Below are 26983 nucleotides of genomic sequence, written 5' to 3' on the forward strand. Positions count from 1 at the left end.
GAGGTGCCAAACACCAAGCAGGCACGGCTTTAACTGGGGTCGCTGAGCCTCGCCGGGTAGAAACCTCTCCCTTCAGTGCAGGCCTGGGCGGCTGCTGTGGTTCAGTGCTCCAAGAGCGATGAATCGGCTGGGTGGAATGACATGCACAGCCCCCAGCTCCATCCTCAGCCAGAGCCAAGGTGGCTGCCCAAGCCCTACTGAGCCATTTGCCCTCCTGTGCCCCCACAGAACCACGGCTCTCCTTTGCTGGAGCCTGTTCTCGCTTCATCTGCTGGCTCTGGCTAGCCCTGCGTGCCCCACCAGCCAGCTGCTCAAGCGAGCCCTTTAAGAACTTCTGCCTCCCCTTTCTCAGCTGCATCAGAGGGGTTGGGCTGGAGGTGGTGCAGGAGAGGCAGCCATGCAGCAGGCCAGAGATGACCAGCACAGTGGTTTCATCCCTCCAGCAGAAGGGACAAAATTCAGTCCCGGCCTCAGGAACTGCCAGGGGTTTGAATCCAAGGAGCCTTCAAGCTGTACCTGCCAGTGTCTGGGAACATGCAAAGGACCCGGCTGGTGAAGGGGACTCTTTCCCTTGGCTGGGAGCACAAACAACCTGCTGGTATGAGGTACAACTTCACTTGCCACACCGAGCCCATGTCACAGCCCTCCAGGAAAGGGGCTGGGAAGGGCACCACCCTCAGGTTGAGCCCAAGAGGGGAAATGGGTCCCAGAGAGATTCAGGTGCTGCCCTGCTGATTGGCAGAGTGCCCACAGCTGGCAGCCTGCGTTTCCAGTGGTGGTGCTCATCCACACAGGCCTTGGCACACGTAACAAAATTTATTCTGCACACAGATGGAAAAAATTAGGGGAAACATTGCTGGCAACCCACAATGCACCAGTGAGAGGCTGGGCCATGACAGAGTTCAAGCTGATTTTATTGACAAGCTGTGTAGAAGCAAAGAAGGGTTTCAATGTCTGCTGGGGGCAATAAAGTCTCTCTCAGGATGGGTGGAGGCATTCCTCAGCAGGAATAATAATGCTAAAACAGCAGCCAAGAGCCTTTTAATGGCCGTAGGTTGCAGAGGTGAGGACTGTAGAAATGACAGACTCAGACCACTGAGGTGCGTTCACGGGAGATATTTTCTCCATGATGTTAACCGCTTTAGCTATGAAACAGAAATTCCACATCCCATACTGACCCCAATGTTCAGGACAAGGAGAAAGTATGAATCGAACTATTAAAGATGACTTGTGCAAAAGCAGTAAACCACATGGTCAGGAAGGCCTGACAAAGCACTCTTAATTCTAGCAACTCTTCGTAGCAGCACCAGGCTGAGAACAAAAGTCGAGCTGTAGGCAATCCTGTCTGGGCAGACAATGCGAGTTATGATTTATATTGAGTACTAGTGCAGCCTTGATCGAGCATAATTATTTTCAATGGCTAGAACAGCTGTAGGAGGATAAGACTGCCCTCCAACACAGGGTAAATGCAGCTATTGAACACAGACAAAAACATGGGAGAACAAAAGGTCACTGAGACTAAATTTTGGAAACTGGTGATCAGGTTGTGTACCTCAAAGTGGGAAAAGGGGATCATGCTCTTGTAGCTAAACAGACAGGTCAGTCTTCTGGAGTCCGTTGGTATATCCCATGGAAAAAGATGGAAAAATTAGATGGGTTCACGGTTCACAAAAGAAGCTGTATTCTTAAATTGGATTAAAGGTTTTTCTAGTTGCTGAGCAGATCAACTATCTGACAGAGCCTCAACGCTCTTCTGAAGCCAAGACACAAAAAGGAAGTTAAAAGATGCCTACAACTGATAATGCTATACAGTAGACCCCTGACCTACATGGAGGTTGCATTCTTGCACAACCCCACCTAAGTCAAATTTCCAGTAATTTAGGTGAGCCTGGAAACTGACCAGCACAGCACTGCTGGTCATTCTTCTGTCTCCTGTGAGACAGGAGACAGATGCACTTTAGTAACAGCAGTAGGGAAAACACTGGGCTCTGGTAGGAGTGAGGGAATTGTCCTCTTCCACAGCAGCTCAGTAGCACTGATCAATTTCCCTGCTCCTGAGAGTTGTGGCCAGCTGGTGCCTGACTCCCAACTGCCTGCCACTCACAGGAGCTAGGAAAGTGAGCTGGCAGCAGTGCTGGTCAGTTTCCCTGCTCCTCTGAGTGGAGCGGAGTTGGTGCCTGGCTTCAGGCTGTCCCATGCGCAGGAACCAGGAAACTGACCAATGCTGCTGCACTAGTCAGTTTCCCAGCTCCCCAGAGTGGCACTCAGGCCAGAGCCAGGCACCAGCTCCCCGCCACTCAGAGGAGAGTTAATCCGAGATAAGCACAACTTGGGTGCATATCTTGGGGTTCTACAGGATTGTGGAAGACGACAATTCCCTCACTCCTACCAGAGCCATTGGAAACTGGAACTAGACCAATCTGGGCAAACAGAACATTTCCTGTAGGGCATGCGACAGTGTTAATTATAAATAGCCCTGAAGCAATGAAAATACCCTTTCACTAGTCATTGAAAAGACAACCACAAATAAAGGTATAAGTATATGATCTTAAGCTTATACATTACCACAAACAGGGATCAAAATAATTTAGCCATTGCACAGCCAGAATGTGCCCCTATTTTGGAAGCCTGGTAACAGTCCCTATAGCAGGGACATCCAATCTTTTGCAGATGAGATGTAACTGACACACATTATTTGGAATATTAAATTGTATGGATTTGAAGCCTTGAAAAACAAAGCCAGTACTATGGAAAGGGTACATCATTTGGTTGTACAAGGACAAGAGCACCAAATTGCAGAGCTGGTATAAAACAGTCAGGATAGGCTGAATTTGCAGTGGCTCACATGGAGATCTTGGGAGCTAAGTATGCTACAATAAAAGAGGAAGCTGATAAAAGTGCCCTGAGCAACAACCACCACCTATGGTATCTATCACTTTTTTTCTGTCTTATGCCACAGGATGGCATAAACCGTTGAAGTTGTATGTACACGTAAGGACGCTGAGTGGGAGTGTTATGGTACAAGTGCTAATGCTGCAACAGTCTAAAGTAGTAATGATTTGGCCTCTCTCTGCCCTACCTGCTATCCAAGGCTGACACACGTGATGGTCAAGGCCAGCAGGAGCCTACTTAGATGAAGAGAGAAAAATTGTCTCAGGGGATGTGAAGAATGGTCAGCCCAACTGTGGGTGTGTCCCACGCTCCCTATTTCAGAAGCGCCTGGTTCCCTACTAAAGAAGGAATTGACCGCTGTGTTACATTGGAAAGGAGACCACTGGAGTGTGTTCTGGTGGGCAGAACGCTGCATGCACTGTTGGCCTTGAATCAGCCTTATGGCAGGGTCGGGTGGTATCTAAACCTCCCGTACGACCACGCAGTTGCAACCTGACCACGCGTTGCACTCCAGATGTGCCTATCATTTTCCAGCATGCGCCTCGCCTCACATGTCCTTGCCGTACGTGGCTGTCACTTTAGTAACAGCAGTAGGGAAAACACTGGGCCCATGGAAGGCAAGCAAAGGCAAGCATGCCTTGCGTAGCTTCCTGAAAAGGCCTTCGTTCTGGTGCTGCAGCTGACAAAAATATCCCTGAAGAAATGGGCCAAAACCCCCCATTGTTTTGTGGCCTCATCTCTAGGCTGATATGGAGAGTGGAGCATGCTGGGTCTGGGTCAGTCACTTCCCATGGCTCCCAGTGAGCGCAGACAGGTCACACCCCTGCTGCAGTGCCAGGCCCTCCCCCCACCCTGAGTAATAGCTCAAATCACCCAATGTGTGGGGCCCAGGGCAGCCACCCCAACCTGTCCTATGGAAAGGGTGGCCCTGGCATCAGATGCAAACCACAAACAAGCCTCCTCCAAAACACCATAATAATCCACTTCTGAATTAGCAAAGCTACTGCTGAGCCAGCAGCCTTTCCACACCCCCAGTTGCGGTCTCACCAAGATGAGCAACGTGTCTGGTTCTCTCTCACCTGGCGGAGAATCAGGATCCCCCAAGCTAAAGGCAAGGCTCAATCTGCAACCCAGGCAGAACAATCAAATGTCTATACCACCAGACCCAGGACAGACACTTTTTGCTAACATTTCACAGGACGGACAAAGCCTGGCAGGGAAGAAGGAATTTTGCAAGAGAAAAAGTAGAATTTGGTCAGGAGTATTTCCCTCATTCTCCATGGAAAAAAGTTATTTCCAGTTAAACATGCAGAAACCATTTCAAAAGAAATCTAAGTCCAAAATAAATGAGCACGGAGCCCTGAACGTAAGCCCTCGTACTGTATATTGTTGAAGGAGCGTGTTGTGTGTCCATTACAGGAATTGGAATGGCTGACCCCAGCAGGTGATGTGAGCATGACAAGAATTTGTGAGATTGCATTCTTAGGTACACTTGGTACCAATTAGTGTACAAAATTTTCCTGGAATATGCCAAAGCAATGATCTCTAGCCCTACCCGGCAGACAGCTTGGAAAAATCAGAGTTTTGGCCAATATAACCTTTCCTCCTCGGGTCATGGTAATGACTTCCAGCTCCGGCTCTTCTTCAGCTGAAATACTGCACAACCCTAGAGGCCTCACGGACACACACGGCAGGAGAAGGAAGAGATGCAGGTTTTATTTTGTACAATAGAACATAAAATAAAACCAATTTTCCGACTTGTGGCACAAGAAAGAAACCCTCCCCCCATACACGGAAAGTGCGCATAATACTGAAACCAAAGGGCAGGGGAGAGCTGGTACAGCCGGGCAGGCTGCTTACAACTGCAGAGGAACAGAAGATTTCAGATTAACGCTCGTATTCATTAAAAAGTTGGTTTAAGACAGTGGTGTGTAGAAGCAGTAAAGTACACAGAAGCTATTGGGAATGCTCACAACCTGCTCTTCCAGCTGGCTTCCGACAGGACTGGACCAGGTGTCACCTTTACTAAGAGCCCGGCCAACGCAAGGCATTAAGTTGAGAATAAACTCAGTAAGGTACCATGGGGTGAACCAGACAGCACCACTTCTGAGCGCAAAGCCCAGGCTGAGAAAAATGTGCTTCATTTCTCCCATAGGTGGGGGTCTTTTGAGCCCCAGCCTGAGAGGTGTGCGTGAATAGCTCCACTGACTCAAATGGAGCTGTTCAGCTGCAAGCAGGAAGAATCCATGCTGGATCGAGACTGGGGGCTCTCTCTCAAAGTACCTCAAGACTGAACCATCCTGGATTCTTCGCAGTTCCCAGCACCTCCAGGCTGCACAGATCCATGGGCAGACCCTACTCTAAGGGCTGGGCTATTTCTGAACTGTTTTGATGGTGCTGGAGATGATCAATGGGGACAGTCTCGGGGGCTACAGGCTGGTTCCACCAGCCTCCCCACTCCCTCTCTGCTCCATTCCAAGCAGTGCCAGCGCCCCATAGCCTCAGTGTACTTTCCTCTCCGTACAGTACAGTGGTGTTTGACGACAATGCCCCCCACACACTCTCCCGTGTTGGTGGGACTGGGTTGCAGCATGCTCATGCAGGTGTTTGTTGGCCAGTCTGCCACGGAAAGATGGGTTAGTGAGTCCCCGCTGCAGGGTGAACTGATGATTGTTTTCCAAGAAGCAGAGGTGGAGTTAGCTGAAAAAGGGAATCACTCGTCGCCCTGCAGTTGGGCATTGCTGGAGACCAAGGTATCAGACCAGCTCTTGGATTGGAGACAGCATGGGAACATCCCATGTTGATTGTGTGGCTTCTGTCCCTCTTAGATTGTCAAGCCAGTCCTGCCTCTGCCTGCCAGCCTGCCACGAGACCGGCCCTTCTGAAGGCAGCCACTGGATTTTTAAGCCGGCGCTTCTCCCATTGCAGCAGCCAGCATGGAAAGCAGCAGCAGGAGAGTTGGAATTGCAGGTGCAGCTTCAGAAGAGGCCATGTCTGGCAGCCCTGCCCCCCACGAGTGGCATTTTTCAGCTAACCCCAGCCAGAAACAAAGGAGGAAGCAGCCAAGACTGCCACTAAATGCAGACAACACCAACATCTGGCGTGGCTTGTGAAACCCGCCCACAGCACAGCCAGCAGGCAGAGTGCAGTGGGGCACACAGTATGTGATTCAAGGCACTGTTGCTCATGGTTTGTTTTTTATTTCTAAAAAATAGATAGCCAAGACTGGGCTTGGACTAAATCACGTCTCCCTCCTCTGGTTCCCGAGAAGAGAAGGGTGCAGGAAGAATGCAGGGTGCACTGTCCTATCCAACACCCCGACATGAAATGACTTGCAGACTTTTGGTTCCCAGTGCACGATTACAAGCCTCAGAGGATCACTACAACGATGGAGTAACTGATGTCATCCTGGATTATCCCACACGACTGCTAGGCAAGCAGGGCATGTGATTGTCTGACCTCACCCGCAGAACCGTTCACTGTCAGCACAGCCTCAGGCCGGCACCACACTCCCGTCTGTCACGCCCAGTAGACAGAAAACAAAGAGCCACTCGTTCAGACCCCTTGAGAGGCCTGAGGACGCACATTTTCCAGCTGCTGCAGATGAAACTGCAGCAGAGACTGCCATGCAGGAAGTCACAGACACAGAAAGAACCTCCCCTTCCCACACACCCCGCCCCCCATCATTTCTTTAAATATCTAGTGCAACAAGGAGATCTGGCCACTTGGTGCCCTGTCTCCCTCAGTCCCACTTCAATACACCCCAGAATACATTAATCCATTCAATACTGTTTGGCATGATTGCATGTTGTTTAGTCCGTCAGATACCCACCTGAAAAACCCAACCCCGCCCCAATCAGCTGCCCCACTTCAATTCCCTAATTCCTTTGATAACTTTCCATTGCTGCGACCTTTGCTGCCCCAGGGGACACACCTCCTTTGGACCAAGCCTCCAAACAAATGGGGAACCCTCCCTTGGAGCTGATTGAGCTTCTTTCACTCTCTCTTTCCATGCAACTGCTAGGCCAGGAGCACTCGACTGCGTCTCTAGCTTTGAACCCCACAAAGGCAGAGGAGGCACCTTAGAGGGCTTAGGTTGGGCTCTAATCCAAGTCAAGCTAAATGGATGCAGCGGCAAGGCAGAACGCGCCTCTGGGGTGAGAAGAGTTAAAGATGTGCTTGTGGAAGGAAGCCTGGGAAAGGACAGGAGGTGCTCCTTCCGGGGTTGTGCGTGTTCACAGAACCATTTTCCATGGCCCTTAAGTCAGTCTCCTGCCCAAAGGCAAAGACTGCATGGCTGGGTCAAACCCCAGAGGCCCTTCATGATTAGAAATGGAGCAAGCCCCATAGGATCGGGGCTGCCTAGTTTAGTTTTTCATTTCTAACATACTTTGTTCACCAAAGTTCTCTCTAAAGGTTCTACAATTTGCTCTTTTGTCTAGCCACAGAAAGGAAAGCTATTTTTCCCCTTCCTGCAGTGTGCAGAACCACCCCAGCCCAAGCACTAATGCTGCATTCTCCACCCAGGAACTTGATTTGGAGAGCTTTCAACTGGGGCCTCCCTGGCCAGCTCTCTACCAATTCACTCTCCCTGCTCATCTCCTTTCAAGTCAGCCTGTGATGCCCACCAACCAGCTCTCACTAGCTGCCCAGCCGGCAATTTCACATCAGCAATGGTGAGAAGGTGCCATCTAGAGAGAGGAGAGTGTCTGCCCAGAACATCAGCCATGAGATCAACTGTTGGGACAACCCCTTCGCCCCTTTCAGCTAACTGTCTAACAGCTACCACAGCTCCATTCCCACACTGGGGTAAGCCAGGCAATTTTCAACGAACCGAGAAAAGCAGGACTTCCCCCAGTCCCGGGCCACCATTCCCCAGGCCACAGTTTCACCAAAAGCCCCAGAACTTGTCTTTGCAAGAAGCTGGCATTTGTCAGAGGTCAGCAGGTTGCAAGAACATGCCCTGGTGGAAGAAACAATGGCGCCAACATTTGTGGGGGACGGTCTGGGAGGCAGTGTGGGGGAAGTGCCTTGTTGTTCTAGATTAGAGAATTCCCCCTTCCCGCTCTGAACACAGTGGAGATAAGGTGGGGAAGGGATCTGCAGCTTGCTTAGCTTCCTTTGGCACGGCTTCTCGGTCACGCCAGTCAGTGCTTGAGCAAGACACTGCCCCTTCTCTGAGACACTCAGGCCCAGCCGGCATTCAATGGAGGCTCCCCTCTCCTCTTCATTCCTCCCACCCATTGAGACGAGCTCTCAGCCAGCTGGGTGCCAGGAGCAGCGGGATGCTGCTCTTCCACCACAGCAAGGTCTTCCCTCTTGATGTGTCCAAGAGCTTTAAAAGCCTCTGCTCTGCACAGGCTCTCTCAGTAGGCTCCATTCCTAACAGTTCAGAGCCAACTGGCCATCAAAAAGCCAAGAACCACCCCGTGCCCCTTCCTTTGCTCCTCCGCCCCCGCCCTTTGCCAAGCGGGGCCTTCCCCAGTCACACCAACTGAACCGACTGTTCAGCATTTTGGACCTGATTGTACGAGACAAAGAGACGACACCGGAGGCCCCGCTAGGAGAGTGATTACCACTGTCAAAGGACATTCCAGAGGGAGACGTTCCTGGGGACTCCGGAGGCTTCCTCATTCCATAGGGTCAGGCAGGGCTGGGGGTCACAGGATCAGGCTGATTGGTCACAACATGGAGCTTTTTGCCTTCGGCCTGTGGCCACAGGAGGTTAGGCTTTGTTCGGCAACAGACATGATTGTGGTTTAAAAAACCAGCAGCCTTTGGTTTGACTGTGACTGGAACCAGCCAAAGGCGCCCAACGTAACCAGGGGCCGGTTTGCTTCGTAAATCTTTTTCGGCCGAAACTTTAAAAGGTGACCGGCAGGCAGAGCCAAGTGCCCACCTGGCCACCATCCCTCTGCCCCGCAAGTGGGTGGTACTTGATTGGGGATCGCCCCAGGCCAGAGACAGCCCTCCCCTCTCTTCAGACCGGATTGGGAAAGGGAAGCCAGAGGGCAGAGACTCAGTTGCCGCGGTAAACCTCCACCTTGCCAGTTTTTGCCAGCATGTCAATGATATGTGCCTCAAAGTCTGCATCATGCACCCCGGTCTTCCGGAACTCCCCAGCGTAGCGATTGTTCTCCCAGTAATGGTGCCAGTTGCCCCGGCTGTCAGCCCCGAAGCCGAAGACGTTCACCTGCAGCCAGAGAGCAGGGACAGCGTTACGCCCAGAGACTGCAGCCCAGCAGACGGGGCGGCTTCAGACGTGGCAAGGGGCAGGGGGCACACTCTGGGTCGGACACATGGGGCACTAGCCACCATTGCACCCAGTGTGCCAGCCCAGGGCTGGATCCAGCACTGGGATTCCCGCCCTGCAGTGCAATGTGGTGCGTTTCAGCAACCTGGACAGGGCAGCCATTCTGTGCGCCAGGCCCCAGGGTGGCCAAACACTTTGGATGGGGGCCGCTCCGAGACGCAGGTAAGTGGTCAAGGGCTGCACTCCGCTACAGAGCGGGGCACAGGAGGGGGTGTGGGGTCTGAGAAGGCGTTTAGGTGAAGGAGAGGTTGTGACCCAGGGCAGGGTCCAGAGGGGGTTTGGGTGCGGCAGAGGAGGAGTCTGGCCTGGGAGAGCGATCTCGGAGACGGTGCAGAGGGTGTGGGTTGTGGGAGGGGGCGTGGTGCCAGCTGCAGGCTCTGGCCAGAGGGTGCTTACTTAGGCAGCTCCCAGCCAGCAGCCCAGTGGGACCCTCGGGCAGGCTCCCTGCACCCCTGCATGCTGCACAAAGCAGCCAGCTGCCGGGCCGCGTGCGTCTCTGTGCATCACACCATGGGCGAAGGGGCTCCACAAGCTGCTAGTGCCTGCAAGCCCAGCCCCGGCAGCCCCCACTGGCGGGAACTGAGCATTGTGCTGGGGGTGGGGGCAGCATGGAGCAGCACCGCACACTGTGTAGAGATGCTGGGGGCCCAGAGGCTCACGGCAGGTCGCATCGGAAGCTTTGGTGGGCCAGACCTGGCCCATGGGCAGTATTTTGCCCACCTTGACCAAGACAGAGCTGCAATACTGAGACGGCCTCCAGCAGCCATTGTGCTCCATTGGAAAGCCGGCATGAGCCTGCCGTGCCCAGCAGGCCAAGCGTACGGCCTCGTTCTGTCACCCAATGGGGGCAGCAGGGGCTGGGGTCCGTGGTCTGGACTGGAATTAGGGGCTCTGTATTTTAGGGCTGGGTCATAGTTCACAGGCATCACTGAGTTACACAATCTCTGGCCTGGCTGAGGCGGGTCAGACCAGAGGATGGCGGAAACATGACGGGTTTTGGCTGCAGTTTGCCTGAAGGAAGAGATTGGAAGGGACAGCTGGGGAAAGGAACCCAGCCACACAAAGGGCTTAAAACAGACCCCGAGAAGATGCTACCGGAATCCAGACCACAAAGCAGGCCCCTTAGGGGTGCAAAGCCCAGGCTGAGTAAGAGGTCCTGACCTGACCCTGGCAAATGACCAGAGGGAGCCGAGACTTTCCCTGGCGAAGGGAGCCTGCGAGTCCGATGCAGAACTTGGCTTGGCTCTTCCTGGCTATTTCCACAAGTGGCAGCCAGACAGCCACAACGGGTTGCCAGCAGAGAGACAATCACCACTGGCAACTGCGATCCAGCTTCAGCCATGCTGCGCTCTCATGCAGGACCAGCCACCCAAAGCTGGCCAGGACCAAGCGCCCTGGTGGACTGGTTCTCTCCCACCAGCATGGCAAGTGCAGGGGAGCGCACGTCCCATGGGGCCCGACCCTTTCAGAACCCACCTCATCACACACGTGAAGTGCGAAGAACAGCACCAGCATCCCTGTGGAGGGGTAGCGGCCATGGTGCTCGGTCCACCGGTCGTGAATGTATTTGAAGAAGGCTGGATTGTAGATCTGAACCTGGAAGAAAGCCAAGAACCACAGCTCACGGCTGCGTGGTTCCCAGGCAGCCGGTACACTAGCCACTGGACAATGTTACCAAGGCCTCCAGATCACAGCAACACAGGGCTGGACAGGTTCTTCTGAGTCATCAAGTCCCACACCTGGTATCACAGGCACCCCCATTGTATCACCCACGCCCCACGTAAAATGTCTCAAGCTCCATCCAAGGGAGGGGTCCTGCCCCCGCTCCCCTTCCGGGAGGATGGTCCCCTCTATGTTACTTCTGATTTGGGCATTGCTAAGCCAGTCCCAACAGCTTGGTCCCTGCCTACCCAGAGCTGACCAGCTCCAAGCCACCCCTCTCCGAGGAACATGACCGGACACAAGATCAGCCACAGGTGCAGCAGAACACAGCACAGCCTCTGGAAGAGGGCAGCCCCTCCTGGGAGCAAGAGTCTGAGAAGTTCACGGTACCCCTTGTCCATGAAGGTACTGCAATATCCACAGACAGCTAGCGACCCTAGAGTTTAGCTGACCTTGTCGGAGCCTGGGGTGAAGCCAATGGACAAAGAAATGCACTTCCCCGCCCACGTTCTCAGTGCTGAAGGGCCCAGGCAGGTAAGGGAAAGGCTCAGAGGGGGCCTGGGGCAGGTAGTGGGGGTCTCTAGATCGGGGGTGGTGAGACGGGTGTTCTGCAGCCCTCTCTGCAGTCAGAATGAAGGAGCCCGGAGCCAGCCTTACCTTCTCCTTGTCCACACGAAGGAAGGGCTTCACCGGGGCATAGGTGCTACAAGAGCAGAGAAGAGGATTACCCCCAAGGCCGCACTGCACCCGCGAGGCGTTATCATTCGAAGGTGCGTGCAAGGCAGGCCATGCTTACCGGGAACAGCCAGCCACAGAGGCCCCAGTTCAGGAGGGCACGGCAGCACCAGCCGGTCCCACTGACATTAGGAGCAATGCTCAAGTGGTTACGGTTACGCACGTGCCTAAGTACAATCCCGAACTGGGGCCTTCGAAACCGAGAGCCAGGCTGCCACTGTCCCCCTCTCCACTGTGGGACTGCCAGTGCACTCTCCCTTCCCTGGCCCTCAGCTGGGTTGTGCTGGGGAGCAGGGAGACGCTTGCAGAGGGGGGAGAGGCCCAGGCAGACTACACACCTCCTCCCCTGCACTGGCCCTGTATTTACCTTCCAGTCACCACGGCGATGGCTTTGGGACCACGTTGGAAGGAGATGCCCTTCTGAGTACCCAGGTACCGCCAGCAGCGCCACATCTGTCCCCAGAGGCCAGCTGGGAGCTGTCTTTCCCTCCCACCCCGCCCCAGGAACGGCTCTAATTAGCTGTGGGCACAGCAGCAGGGGCAGCCTGTGCAGGTATCTGCAGAGCTTACTGCAGCGCTGCCAGGCGCACGCTCTGCTCAGCTGCAAGCCAGCGCGACGGGGAGAGACGAGGTCCTGGACGATGGAAGAGCTGCTCAGCGCCTCCCCCAGCACCCTGACATTGGCACAGCACAAGGGTCTGGGTTAGGAACAGTGCGTCCCCCTGCCCAGGCCTGCTGCCCCAAGTTAAGCACAGACACACTGGTGTGTGGCGTCCAGTCAGACCACCAGCTCTCACCCACTCCACTCTGGTGCCTTCCCACAGCACTGGCCAAAGGCCTCATTCTGTGCCTGCAGCAGGCCCCCCCGAGCGCTACATTCCTCCCACACGCTGCCTTCCTCTCCTGCAGAGGCTGCCCCTCGGGAACGCCCTGGACACCCCAACCACCACGGAGGGCGGCAACATGGGGCCCGATCCTTGGCCCCAAGGACCAACAGCCCTCCTGGCTTTGCGGGGCGGGACGGGACGCTTCGCGGAAGCGGCCCTCAGACGCCAGCGGCTTCTGTTCATTACCAACCCGCAGCAGGCGCCAGTGCCCAATGGGGACGGGCTCTGTGTTCCCCAAGCAGCGCCCCAGGGGCCAGCAGATGGCATCCCAGCTGTCATCGGCCAGAGGCCACCGTGTGGTGTTCCTCCGCGCTGGCTACTCACAATCGGATCTGCCCCGTGGACAGGGCACTGGCGATCCACAGCAGGTCCAGGGCTTTGAAGGGCACCAGCACGAAGCTGACGTTGGCAGGCAGGTTCCTGGCACTCTCCGGGTACATGAAGTGGTGGGTGGTCCTGCTCCCAACGTCAGTCTCAAACCCCACCGTGGGGGCCTGGTTCATCCTGCAGAGAGAGCAGCGGCTTGTGGCCTGGAGCATCGCTTGCACAGAGCAGCCGGATTGCTTAGACTCACTGGGCAGTGACTAGAAAGCAAAATCCTGCTTCCGTCAGTACCCGGCTCTGCGCTCGGCGACCAACGCACGGAACCCTGCCTGTGCCTGCCCTGCTGCTCAGCTTCCAGCCGCAGAGCTGCATTGATCCAGGGCCCTGCTTTTAACTCCCAGCAGCTCCCCTTTGCTCTGCGGGGGGAACCGATCCGTTTTAAAGAAAGCCCAGCGTGGCGCTGCAGGGGTCATGCCTGGAGCCGCAAAGACGCAGCCAGGGCCCCTGCTGCAGCCATGCTAAGCACCCCCAGCTGCCGCTGAACATCACTGGGCTTTTGGGCACTCGGCCCGTCGGAGCAGATGGTCCTTAGCTGTTGCTGTGACACTACGGGACATGCAGCAGCAGCAGGATGGTCGACAGAAGCGGGATTGTTACCCTGCAAATGGGCACTCAACCCCCAAAGCCACCAACTCCCACCTAGGGGCAGGGGCTATCTCACGGTCAGTGATGGTACAGCACCTGGCACAGCGGGAACCCAGACCCAGCCAGACTGGACCAGGCCAGGGACCCATCCTGTCTGGGACCAGTTTGTGCTACAGGCTGGAGCTCCCTAGTCTCTCTGGTCCCAAATGAGGGAATTTACTGCCCTGGGAACTTCTCCTTCCTCTGGCCCCCCAGGCCCTCCCCACCACCAATTCTGCTTCTGCCAGACAAGCTGGGCTGTCACCAGCCCCCGGTCCCAGACACGAGCCCTGGCTCCAGTCAAGCTACCAGATGCTTGCCCTGTAGGTGGCAGCTGTGGGCTCCTGGTAATGGCAGGACCAGTGGCCCCCATGCCCACCAGGCTCCCAGCCACCAGCCCTTTTTCCATGAGGCTCCTGGCCCTGGGGATCTCCGGTCCAGGACCATCCATGATCCTGTCAGACCACAGATGTTACTGGACCAGAGAGTCCTGGTTCTAGGAGGTGCAGCCTGTAGATGCTTCAGCAGAACGAGCAAGAGACGCTGCAGTAGCAGCAATGAGAGAGCCCGGCCCCAGCTGCCTCCATCCCACTGCTCCTCAGGGCAGATTAGCCCCAAGGGCCGGGAGACGTTACCTTAGGAATTTACAAATCCCACCATGATTGTCTGAGTTCTAAATAACGAGGGCAGGGGGCAGGATAGTCCTACAGGGGTCGGGGTTCCTTGGCACTACACCTCAACCACATGCATCTGATGCAGCAGGTCTTCGCCCACGAAAGCTCATGCTCCAAAATATCCGTCAGTCTATAAGGTGCCACAGGACTTCTCGCTGTTTTTGCGGATACAGACTAACACGGCTCTCCGTCCAGTACTGGAAGAGCAGCGTGCTGGTACCATCACGGGGAGCAAATCCCCAGTACTAACAGGGGCTTTGGTCGCCAGGAGAAAGACTGAACAGATTCCAGTTAGAAATGAGGCACAAATTGCTACGCTGCAGGGCGATTAACTGTTAGGGAACACTGCCCCAGGACATAGGGGGATCCTCCATCTCTAGATGCCTTCAAGTCAAGGCTGGAAGCCTTTGGGAAAGATCTCCTCAAAGTCTAGTTACTGGCCTCCATCCAGGACTCTCAGAGTGAAATTTCACGGGCTCTGATAGGCGAGAGACAGGCTAGAGGAGCTAATGATCCCTTCGGACCCTACATGCTATGAATGGGGCACACTCTGGCTCCTTCCGTCGGCAGATGGATCGCGAGGTCAGCTTTCTCTGCTCCTTGCTGCATTTCACCACGGCGTGGCAGGAACTGGGCAAGGAGCAGATTGCTGGAGAAGCCCAGGCTGCAGGCGTTCCTGGCCTGGCTTGCAGCCTCAGCAGTAAGACAGGCGGATGGAGTGTGACCAACCCTCTACGCGTGTCCTTTTGCACACTAACATGCAGCCCAGTCAAGACAGGAAATGCCCCGGGCAGCTTCCCATGCCCAGGCCTGGGAATGCAGGTGTTAAAGACATGACCAAACCACTTTCCCTGCAGGACCCTGGGCTCCCATCGTGCACAGCACGGGGCAGGGCTCAGCTAACAAACAGTGATGGCCAGTCCAGACTGCGATCCACAGTTCGGCCCTGCTACCTGCCAAACAAGCAGCACCAGAGGCTGTTGGTGTGGAGATGTGAAGCAGCACGGCTGCGGGATCGAGCCGGGGCAGGGGCCAGACTGCACCACTGTGATGGGGTTCAGGGGTCCCCCTGCACTGCACCCCGCCCGCTGGCAGGAGAGACTCTCACTCAGCAGGTACAACAGCAGGTTTATTAGGCAACAGATGTCCAGTTTCTCACAGAAGCAACAGCATAGCCGCCAGAGACAGTCCTTCCAACCTGTCCTGGGGAGAAGACCCCGAGGGGTGCCCCTCTGGGGTGTAGCTTTCCCCCTCCTCAGGCTGGCTGCCTTCCAGCTCTCCCTTTTCCTCGCCTCTAACTGCCGCCCCCGATTCAAAACCCAGCTCAGCTCCTCCCTGCTCTTTGTTCAGGCAGAGGTGTTATCTGCCAGTTGTAGCCCCAGAGTCATCCTTAGCCACTGGGAGCTGCTGCTTGCCTCGGACATCCAGCCTGACTCACACATGCACCCCCCCCACTCCATCACATCTCTCCCCCCTTCCAGACCGCACTGAGCGGGGTCACTTAGCCAGTGACCTGGGGAAGTTCGGGGCCCTCCCTGCGTGACAGGGCATCGGCTATGGTGTTGTTGTTCCCCTTGACGTGGACCACCTCCATGTCGTAGTCCTGCAGGAGCAGACTCCACCGCAGGAGCTTGGCGTTGGCCCCTTTCATGTGATGCAGCCAGGTCAGGGGTGAGTGATCGGTGTACACGGTGAAACGCCGTCCAAACAGGTACGGCTGCAGCTTCCCCAGCGCCCACACCATGGCCAGACATTCCTTCTCTATGGCTGCGTAGTTCTGCTCCCGGGGCAGCAGCTTCTTACTCAGGTACACGATGGGGTGTTTCTCCCCTTTGTCAGTCACCTGCATTAGCACCGCCCCCAGCCCCACATCCGAGGCATCGGTGAACACCAGGAAGGGCTTGTTGAAGTCTGGATTTGCCAGCACTGGGGCCCTGACCAGAGCCTCCTTCAGCGCGCAGAGGGCCTCTTGGCACTGCTCGGTCCAGACCACCTTGTCAGGCTTTCCCTTTTTACACAGCTCCGTGAGGGGGGCTGCGATGGAGCTAAAGTGGGGCACAAACCTCCGGTAGTACCCCGCCATCCCAATGAAGGCCTGGACCTGCTTCTTAGTCTGGGGTGTTGGCCAATCTCTGACAGCCTCCACTTTAGCTGGCTCTGGCTTTAAGCAGCCGCTGCCCACCTTGTGGCCCAGGTAGGTCACCTCAGCCATTCCCACCTTGCACTTCCCTGCCTTGATAGTCAGACCGGCCTTCTGGAGTCGGTCCAGCACCTGCTTGAGTTGGGACACATGGTCCTCCCACGTCTGGCTGAAGATGCAAATGTCGTCCATGTAAGCCAGGGCAAAGCTCTCCATCCCTTTCAGTAGCTGGTCCACCAGACGCTGGAAGGTAGCGGGTGCCCCCTTGAGGCCGAAGGGAAGGACCAAGAACTCGTAGAGCCCCACAGGAGTGATGAAAGCCGACTTCAGCCGGGCATCTTGGTCTAATGGCACTTGCCAGTACCCCTTGGTGAGGTCTATGGTGGTGAGGTAACGGGCTCCCCCCAGCTTGTCTAAAAGGTCATCAGGCCTGGGCATGGGGTAGGCGTCCGAGACAGTGATGGCGTTAAGCTTGCGATAGTCCACACAAAACCGAACAGACCCATCTTTTTTAGGGACTAACACCACGGGAGAGGCCCAGGGGCTGGACGAGGGTTGGATCACCCCCAGAGCCAGCATGTCTTCAACCTCCCGCTCTATGTCCTGAGCCGTCCTCCCTGTGGCTCTGAATGGCACACACTTGATAGGGGCGTGGGTGCCTGTCTCTATTCGGTGGACAGCCAGGTCAGTGTGTCCGGGTCTGTCCGAGAACAGCTGTTGATGCAAATGCAGCACCTCCTTGATCTCCGTCTGCTGGGCAGGGGTTAGCTGGTCTGAGAGGGGAATAGACTCCAGCAAGGAGCCGGCTCCAGTCCTTGTGAGTAAATCCACCAAGGGATCATCCCCCTGCCCCTCCCAGTGTCTGCACACGGCCAGCACCAAGTTCTGCCTGTCCCAGTAAGGTTTCATCATGTTCACATGATAGACCCAGTGGCTGTGGGCCCGGTTCGACAGTTCCACCACATAATTCACGTCATTTAGCTGTTTGACGACCTTGAAGGGCCCATCCCAGGCCGCTTGCAGCTTGTTCCGCCGCACAGGTATAAGGACCATCACTTGATCCCCGGTGGCATAGGCTCGGGCCCTGGCGTTACGGTCATACCAGACCTTTTGCTTCCTTTGGGCCATGGAGAGGTTCTCCCTGGCCAGGCCCATGAGCTCGGTGAGTTTTTCCCGGAAGGTCAGTACATACTGTACCACTGACTCCCCTTCAGGAGAGGCCGTCCCCTCCCACTCTTCTCTGAGCAAGTCCAAGGGTCCCCGTACCCTCCTTCCATACAGCAGCTCAAACGGGGAGAACCCCGTGGATTCCTGGGGCACCTCCCTGTATGCAAACAGCAGGTGGGGTAAGTACTTGTCCCAGTCATGGGGGTATTGATTCATGAAGGTTCTCAGCATCTGCTTCAGAGTCCCATTGAACCTCTCCACCAGCCCATTGGTCTGCGGGTGGTAGGCTGTGGCCCAGGTGTGCCGGACCCCACACTTGTCCCACAAGCTTTGCAGTAGGGCCGACATGAAGTTGGACCCCTGATCTGTGAGGACCTCCTTGGGGAACCCCATTCTGCTGAAAATGGACAGCAGTGCATCAGCCACGGTGTCAGCGTCGATAGAGGTCAAGGCCACTGCTTCTGGGTATCGCGTGGCAAAATCTACCACTACCAAAATATATTTCTTCCCCGAACGCGTTGCCTTGCTGAAGGGGCCCACTATGTCTATAGCCACTTTCTGGAAAGGCTCCTCTATGATGGGCAGTGGCCTCAAGGCAGCTTTCCCCTTGTCCCGGCTCTTCCCCACCCTCTGGCAGGGATCGCAGGACAGGCAATACAGACGGACAGCTGCAAAGATCCCTGGCCAGAAAAAGTTCTGTAACAACCTTCTCCTGGTGCGGTGGATCCCCTGGTGTCCTGCGAGCGGGACATCATGGGCTAGGTACAGCAGCCTGCGCCGGTACTTTTGGGGAACCACCAGTTGCCTCTGGACCTTCCATGGCTCCGCTTTGCGTCTGGGAGCCCATTCCCGGTACAGGAATCCCTTTTCCCACAGGAATCTCTCCCTGCAGCCCTCCCCCAGCTGTGGAGCTGGGCTGAGACTGGCCAGTTCCCTCAGCTTCTGCAAGGAGGGGTCTCTCTGCTGCTCTGCCTGGAATTCTTCCGCTCGGGCAGGAGCGGATGCTACTTCCCCATCCCTGCCTGGCTCCAGCATCCCTGGCCTGTGAGATCTGGTTTTTGGGGGCCCCCTTTCTCTCAGGGTTGGCCCCTGTGGCTTTGGCTGGGCCTGTACCCCTGAATCTGGGGAGCGCACCCCTCGTTTTCTTTGGCTACGGGTCAGGACCAGGGCACGAGGGCGTTCACCTTGCCAGTTCTCCAGGTCAGCGCCCATCAGTACATCTGCCGGCAAATGGCTGTGCACGCCCACTTCCTTGGGGCCTTCCTTCTTCCCCCATTTCAGGTGCACCCTCGCCATGGGCACCTTGAAAGGGGTCCCATCAATTCCTGTTATCGTCAGGTGGGAATCGGGTATCATGCAGCCCGGTGCCACCACCCCGGGTCGGGCCAGCGTCACGTCAGCGCCTGTGTCCCAGAACCCCGTGACCTTTTTCCCGTCTACCTCGAGGTGTTTGAGACACTTGCTCCACAGAGGCATTGCCGCCCCCACTCTGTAAACTGGCCTCTGAGCATTTGGTCCCCCTGAGGAGCTGGTCTGTGGGGCGGATTCGGCCCAAGCCGAGTGCCCATTGTCAGCACCACCCGCCTTGGCCGCCAGCCCCTCTGACTTCTGGGACCCCACCCAGTTGACTCCATGACCCCCCGGCCTGCTCAACCTGTCTGGGAGCCTGGGGCACTGGGCTGCTCTATGCCCCTTTCGCCCACAGCGGTAACAGCCTGGGTCTTGTTGTGTCCCTCGGGCCGGCTGCTCTGTCCGGGTTCTGTTTGGCTCTCTGGGGGGTGGGTGGCTGGCCCCTCTTTCCTGGGCTTGCCCAAGAGGTGGTCCCCTCTGTCGTACAGTTAGGGACCGGTCTCTCTGAGATTCTCGGTTTCTCCAGGACTCCCTCTCCCTCCGGGACTCCCTCTCTCTCCGAGACTCCCTCTCTTTGTGGGGCTCACTTTCAAACCTGGCCCGACTGTTTGTGAAGTCATCTGCCAGTTTCCCTGCATCATGCGAGTCCCCTGGCTTCCGGTCCACGAGCCACACCCTCAGGTCAGGTGCGCACATCTCGTAGAATCGCTCCACGACCGCCAGCTCGATCAGGTCCTCTACGGACTGGACTCCCATTCCGAACGCCCACTTCTGGTAGTATTGCTTCAGGCGGGCGGTTGTATCTACGTGGGTTTCCTCTGGCCTCTTCTGTGCCTCCTGGAACTTCTTCTTGTACATCTCCGGAGTCAGCCCGAACTTATGCAGCAGGGCCTGTTTGAACCGTTCATAGTCCCCAGGCTGCAGCCCCACCAGCTGGCTGAGCACCGCTGCGCCCTTCTGGCCCAGCAAGGGGGTGAGGTGCCGGAGCCACTCATCTGGGGGAACCTCATGCAACTCACAGGCTCGCTCGAAGGCGGTAAGGAACTCGTCCATGTCCCCTGGGTCCTGACACTGGGCCAGCACACGCGTCTCCAAGTGACTGGCCACCCCGAGCCGTCTGGCCCTCTCCCCGCTTACCGCAGCTGGGGCCTCTTGGCGTCTCGCCTCTGCCATGGTTCGCTCATGCTCCCGCTCTCTCTCCTCACGCTCTCGCTCTCTCTCCTTCCGTTCTCGTTCTTTCTCCTCCCGCTGTGTCTCTTGTAGCTGGCGCTCGTGCTCACGCTCTCTTTCTCGTTCCTGGCGCTCGTGCTCACGCTCTCTTTCTCGTTCCTGGCACTCACGCTCTCTTTCTCGTTCCTGGCGCTCACGCTCTCTTTCCCGTTCCTGGTGCTCCAGTTCCTTTAATTTCACCTCGAGTTCCAGCCGTCGCAGCTCTGCGGCGGGGGACTCTGCCCGTGATGGACCACCGCTAGCTGAGCGCGACCTGGCGGGCACCGCGTCTGTCTGACGGCATCGAGCCCCTGCTCCTGTCGGAGAATCCGAAACGCTTCCTGAGGCTGACCGGCCACTTTCTGCCGGGACAGGCTCTGCCCCCCCGGATCGGTCATTCTCTTCCAGCTGTGCAATCAGCTGGGCCTTGGTCGCCTTCCCCACGGTCAGGCCCCTCTCTCTGCACAGCCCCGCTAGCTCTGCCTTCAGGAGTCGGGTATAATCCATCTCCCCGCTATTTCCCGGGGTATCCACTCACCAGCAGCAGCTGCAGGAATGGCTCTGTTCTCCCTCTGACTCTTGTGAGACTCCTTCCTTCTCTGGTGCTCAGTCAGCCACTGCTGGGAGCTCATCCGTGGGTGCAGTGCATCCCACTTCTGACACCAGTGTGATGGGGTTCAGGGGTCCCCCTGCACTGCACCCCGCCCGCTGGCAGGAGAGACTCTCACTCAGCAGGTACAACAGCAGGTTTATTAGGCAACAGATGTCCAGTTTCTCACAGAAGCAACAGCATAGCCGCCAGAGACAGTCCTTCCAACCTGTCCTGGGGGGAAGACCCCGAGGGGTGTCCCTCTGGGGTGTAGCTTTCCCCCTCCTCAGGCTGGCTGCCTTCCAGCTCTCCCTTTTCCTCGCCTCTCTGCCGCCCCCGATTCAAAACCCAGCTCAGCTCCTCCCTGCTCTTTGTTTAGGCAGAGGTGTTATCTGCCAGTTGTAGCCCTAGGGTCATCCTTAGCCACTGGGAGCTGCTGCTTGCCTCGGACATCCAGCCTGACTCACACATGCACTCCCCCCACTCCATCACAACCACACACAAGCCAGCCTGCGAACGCGCTAACTGCGCTTGCCTGAGGATGAGCAGCAGCCGCCTGGGCTGGGCATTTCAATGCATGGTTTCCCCCGCTGCAAAGCTCCGGTGTTTTTGTTTACCACGCTGGGGCGGTACTAACTTACACAGGCAGCTGAACCTTCCCACCCCCACTCAGAGTCGGGGGGACATCTGCTGCCTCCCCCCTACTTCTCTGGGAGAGAAGCAGCTCCAGGGGGGAAGTCGGGGCCCACAGGCCTCCCTCCTGCTTAGGGGACAACCCAGCACAAAGATACCCTCCCTGATCCTGTGCAACCCCATGGTCAGAGTAGACTGAATCCAGCCTCTGCACAGACCAGCCCCTCTGTGCCAGAAGCCTCAGGGCCCAGATCTATTGACTCCCACACCAGCGAGCGAGTCCCAGCAGGCGGAGGACAAAGCCAGCAGGAGAACTGTGGTAGCACCGAGACAGCAAAGGTGGCCCGGCCGCATGCACATGAACCACTTGCCACCTTAAGACAAGAGGGATTGTCTCTTGCTAGCTGCTGAGGGAAGGAGGAGGAAGAGGTTCTATGCCAGGAATGGCGACACGACCCTGGCTGCAGTGACTCGTTCTATTGTGCAGAGCTGGGCCTGACCGGGAACGGGTGGTGCTGGAGCACAAGCACAGGAGAAGGATGTTGAAGGGCAGGACATAAGAACGGCCATACTGGGTCAGAGCAAAGGTCCATCTAGCCCAGTATCCTGTCTGCCGACAGTAGCCAGTGCCAGGTGCCCCAGAGGAAGTGAACCGAAGACAATGATCAAGCGATTTGTCTCCTACCATCCATCTCCCGCCTTCGACAAAAGGCTGGGCACCCTACCTTACCCCTTGCTAACAGCCATCTATGGACCTAACCTCCAAACATTTATCGAGCTCTTTTCTAAACTCTGTTAGAGTCCCGGCCTTCACAGCGTCCTCTGACAAGGAGTTCCACAGGTTGACTGTGCGCTGTGTGAAGAAAAACTTTCTTTTGTTAGTTTTGAACCTGCTACCCATTAATTTCATTTGGTGTCCTCTAGTTCTTATATTATGGGAACAAGTAAATAACTTTTCTGTATTCACTTTCTCCACACCTTTCATCATTTTATATACCTCTATCATATCGCCCCTCAGTCTCCTCTTTTCTAGACTGAGAAGTCCCAGTCTCTCTAGCCTCTCCTCATATGGGACCCATTCCAAACCCTTAATCATTTTAGTTGCCCTTTTCTGAACCTTTTCTAATGCCAATATATCTTCTTTGAGGTGAGGAGACCACATCTGCACGCAGTACTCAAGATGTGGGCGTACCATAGTTTTATATAGGGGAAGTAAGATATTTTTCGTCTTATTTTTCTCTCTCTTTTTTAATTATTCCTAATATCCTATTTGCTTTACTGATGGCTGCTGCACACTGCGTGGATGTTTTCAGAGAACTATCCACTATAATTCCAAGATCCCTTTTCCTGATCTGTTGTAGCTAAATTTGCCCCCACCATATTGTATGTATAATTGGGGTTATTTTTCCCCAATGGGCATTACCTTACACTTACCCACATTAAAAAGACCAGCCAGGTGCTCTACCTGCTGCTCAGGGTCATCCAGTGACCTGCACCAGGGAGACGGTCCACCTAGACCATTTCACCAAGGCTCTTGGTAAGAGACCTTCCGGGTTCCCAGAGGGGAAACAAGAATGGGGAGGGGGTGAACACAGCAGTGGGGCTTTTCAGCAGGGCCCAAATGACTTAGGAACACCAGCTCCACCAGGACTTATGCTGCCCACGTAATTTAGGAGCATCTGAACCCCTGTCCTCCAGAGAGTCAAAGGACCCATGCGGGCAACTGCACCTGGCTGTCCTGCCTCTCAGGCAGAGTGCACAGATCAGAGAACAACATAAGAACGGCCATACTGGGTCAGACCAAAGGTCCATCCAGCCCAGTATCCTGTCTGCTGACAGTGGCCAATGCCAGGTGCCCCAGAGAGCTCTCGAGATGCAGCTGGATTGGGAAGCAGAGGCCAGATGGAAGGAAGGGCCGCCCAGTACGATTAAATACCTCGGTGTTCAAAATACCCCAGCACTGTCTGTCCAGCAGCCTCTGCCACTGCTGTCAGGCACAGCCAGGGATGGCTCTCTGGTCCCTCTGGTGCAGAGGTGGGCATCACAAGGAAGGCATCACTGCCGGCAAGCCAGAGGGCCACCGGGAAGGCAGCTGAACCAGTGCCGCGTCTGCCGGCTTCCCCCCTGATTCTCCCAAGTCCAGCGCTGCGACAGTGCTGCAGAACCAGCCAACCCCCCACCGCGCCCTGGCGGCGCCTGCCACCCACCTCATGATGAAGTCGTGCCCGTCGATCTCGCGCCCGTAGCCTGAGCTGCGCAGGTTGCCCGAGTTGCCCACCACGGCACAGCGCCGGCACTCTCGGGGGTCGCGGGAGCCATAGGGGTTCTCGCCGGGCACGATCTTGAAGAGCTTTTCCAGGACTTCGTTCACGTTGTGGGACTTGAACTGGGGCTGCAGCATCTGCGGAGACACGTGAGGCCCGGTGAGCCGCCAGGCTGGGAGAGTTTTCCGTGGCACCCAGCCCCCGCTGCCCACCTGGGCTGGACAGTGCCACTGCCAGGCTCTGCTCGCACCAACTGGGGCACGGGGCAGGGAGGAGATGGTGCAGAGCCCCTGTGCGCGTGGGAGCAGCGTCAGCAGCACTCCTGGGAGGGGAGGCCCACAGTGGTGGGCAGAAATCGGAGGCAGAAGGACGGAGCAAGACATTAAAAGGAACAGCAGCATATTTACAGGCTGGGCCCAAGATTGCTGCACCCCCCCGCCCAAGCCTGTGCCTTTAAATACACGGTTAAAAGCACAGGGCCACGGGGTGGCTTTGAACTCACTGATCCTCAGCGGCGCCGTCAGGTTTGAAATGACGTGAAGTCTAACAGTGCCATTTCCTGCCCCGGGCCACCTGCCCCACTTGGGCTTAGCGATGCAGGAAGGGGGCGGGGTTTGGCCTGGTTCTCCTTGCACAGGGGGCACTTGGACCAGGACAGTATTACGGGGTGTTCTGCAGCAGCAGGAGGGGCTGGATTTGACCCACTCCCCCACCACCCCAGGATGGGCCTTTCCAGGCTGCGCTATCAGGTTTGAGAGCTCTTGATTCGGCACCGATAACAACAAGACCACCAGACTGGGTCACACCCAGACCCCATCTAATCAACGCTCCACCACCAACGACCGTGGGGCTGTGGGACAGTGTCCCCAACATGAGGTCTCACCCTGGCCCCTACGCCCCTCTCCTCGCAGTCCCAGCCCCCTCTGGAGAGCAGAAATGGCCTGCTGAAGTCACCCTGCCCAGCCAGGCTCCAGACTGTTTTCCAGCCCTGCAGGGGAGGTTCTAAAGAGCCCATCCCCAGCCGGACTGTAGAGTGGCAAGGGGGACGGCTGGCGTAGCGGCAGGCCAGGCGCTTCAGAGACCACGAGAGACCCTGACCTCACCTGCACTGCTCTTCACTTCAGCGACTTCCGTATGCTGAGCTACGGCTGCACAAGGGCAGGCGTGAGTCCACACTGCCTAAAACACTGTCACGCCGGAGGCGTTGACAGATGGGGCCCGAGCCTCAGCTCCAAGGCTCTGCCACAGACTCCCTGGCCGGCCCTGGCCAAGTCCCTTCTCTTTCCCTGCGCCACTAGTTCCTGTCGGTACAATGGGGATAGCGCCACTGGGGTGCAGTGAAGGAAAACTCTGCTCGTGGGACTCGGGCATTGCAGATGGGAGCAGTGGGGCACCACAGGAGGGGGGCCTGGTTCCGTGCCCCAGAAGGGATGGGGCCAAAGGCAGAAGGGACAGGACTTAGGGCAGTCAGCCCTTAGCACCACTCAGGCTGCAGCCCGACACTCAGAACTCCGCAGGCCACAGCAAGGGAGGCAGAACGGCAGGGGAGGGCCAGGGTGACATGGGCCCAACCACTCCCAGCCCCCCAGAGGGTCGCTCTCCCGAGCTCTCACCCATCACCCATGTGTGCACGCGCCAGGGAAGAGCCCGGCACGGTCACCGCTTGCGGGACAGGCTGGGTGACAGCGCCGGGGGCAGCTCCCAGTCTCAGCACGGTGACTCTCTAGGACTAACGCTGCCTAAGGGCAGCCACCGGGACCTCAGCCAGCCCGACGCCCCTGCTCCCATGGCGAGAGTCTGCTGTCGGATGGAAATGAGGCCATTCCGCTCCAGCGGCTGCATGCCTGCAGCCTCCGCCCCCAGCCGGAGCCCCGGTCCCTGGGGGAGTGGGCAGGTGAGCCTCAAACTGCCTTTTTCGGCAAAGGAACATTTCACCCAGCTCTTTGCTGATGGCAAACCCAGGGCGGGTGCAGGGAGGTGTGGGTCACTGGGGGGAGTGCAGCTCGGCAGGGGAGGGAAGGAAGGAGGGGCCAGTGTCCCGGGGTTAAAGAAAGCCTCTGGGACTAGCTAGCCCAGCCCTGCAGGGAGGAGACAGGAAAGGAGCCTGGCTCAGTTTGGGGCTGACTAGCAGGGAGGCAGGAGCAGGCGAGCTGCCACCCTTCCCCTCTGGGAAAAAGGGGAACCCACTGAGACCCCCCCAACAAAGGGGAATCTGGGGTACTGGCCCAGGCCCCAAACTTCAGGGCGAGCTAGGGAGTGGTGCAGGGTCCTGGGCCAGGAGCACAGAGGGGAGGGCCGGCCCCCCCCCGCCTCCCACTTCTGCGACCTAGCCCCTAGGTTCCCCAGCCCCTGGAACTCAAGCACCTCCCTGACCGCTGGGGCCAACGCGGCACAGAGGGACTCCCTGGAAGGACGCGCTCCCAAGGAGGGGAGTGGGCAAAGCCTCTCCTGCTGGCAGCTCAGCCGGTGCCCCTCCTTTAGCAGCTGGGCTGTGCCAGAACAAGGGAGGCCTCCACCACATCGGGCCCTCCGTGGGAGGCAGCTCGTGGGCAGCTGCGGCACAGCTGTCACCGTTCACCTCTCTGCCTCTAACCCTGGAGCGGCAGGACAGGTCCAAGGCTCCCACTACTCCTCCATCCCCATGCGGACCGGCACCAAGGCCTGGGCAAACATTCACCACCAGCAAAACCAACAGACTAATTGTGGGCGCTCTGCTGCCCAGCCGGGCGGCCCGAGGACCTCTCCCGAGTGGCTGCACAAGCACCCGGATTACCAGGAACACCGGACAGGTCCCCCCAGGACGGCCCAGAGTTGCACACGCCACAGGAGCGCAGGCCCAGCGGAGAGGCTCCAGTCGCTGTGTAGGGAGACCCAGCCAGCCCCCAGCCTGGCTGAGAAGCAGAGTCCTCCTGGAGCAGGGGGCAGCTGCAAGCTTGCCTGGCCAGGCCGCTGTGTGTCACGGGCAGCACGCAGCCTGGGAGAGTCCATTGCTCAGGGGGAAGGAACGGCTCGGTGGTTTGAGCACTGGCCTGCTAAACCCAGGGCTGTGAGCTCAGCCCTTCAGGGGCTGTTTAGGAATCTGGGGCAAATAGATTAAAAAAAAATCCATCAGGGATGGTGCTGGGCCCTGCCGTGAGTGCAGGGGGCTGGACTCGACCTCTCAAGGTCCCTTCCAGCTCTATGAGACAGGTATATCACCGAGGGGCATTGCTCTTGGGCTCAGCCCCAGAAGCACTGGAACGCGCTGCCGAGAGGCGGTGGAATCTCCATCCCTAGAGGTTTTTCAGTCCCGGCTTGACAAGGTCCCGGCTGGGATGACTTAGTTGACATAGATCCTGCTTGGGGCAGGGGGCTGGACTCAATGACCTCCTGAGGTCCCTTCCAGCCATGTGATTCTGATTCACCTCAGGAGGCCCAGGCTGCCAGCGGGTCCTGGCGCGGGTCACTGGCTCGAGCTGCC

General features: G+C 57.0%; 1 protein-coding gene across 5 annotated transcripts in view; it reads right to left on the reverse strand.

Annotated features, from left to right (window-relative positions):
• Positions 1 to 328: 328 nt before the first annotated feature.
• The window catches only part of ST3GAL2 (ST3 beta-galactoside alpha-2,3-sialyltransferase 2), a 77620-nt gene continuing 50965 nt past the window's right edge, over positions 329 to 26983 (reverse strand). For all 5 annotated transcript variants that reach the window (XM_075009188.1, XM_075009187.1, XM_075009186.1 and 2 more), the window contains 5 exons: positions 23467 to 23660; positions 12814 to 12993; positions 11525 to 11570; positions 10682 to 10801; positions 329 to 9085 (listed from right to left, as the gene is read on the reverse strand). In XM_075009188.1, coding sequence (XP_074865289.1) covers positions 8912 to 9085; positions 10682 to 10801; positions 11525 to 11570; positions 12814 to 12993; positions 23467 to 23660 — 714 coding nt within the window. In that variant the 3' untranslated portion in view covers positions 329 to 8911. The remainder of the gene's footprint in view (positions 9086 to 10681; positions 10802 to 11524; positions 11571 to 12813; positions 12994 to 23466; positions 23661 to 26983) is intronic.

Source organism: Carettochelys insculpta, chromosome 14 (assembly GCF_033958435.1).
Source record: "Carettochelys insculpta isolate YL-2023 chromosome 14, ASM3395843v1, whole genome shotgun sequence".
NCBI classification, from domain to species: domain Eukaryota; kingdom Metazoa; phylum Chordata; order Testudines; family Carettochelyidae; genus Carettochelys; species Carettochelys insculpta.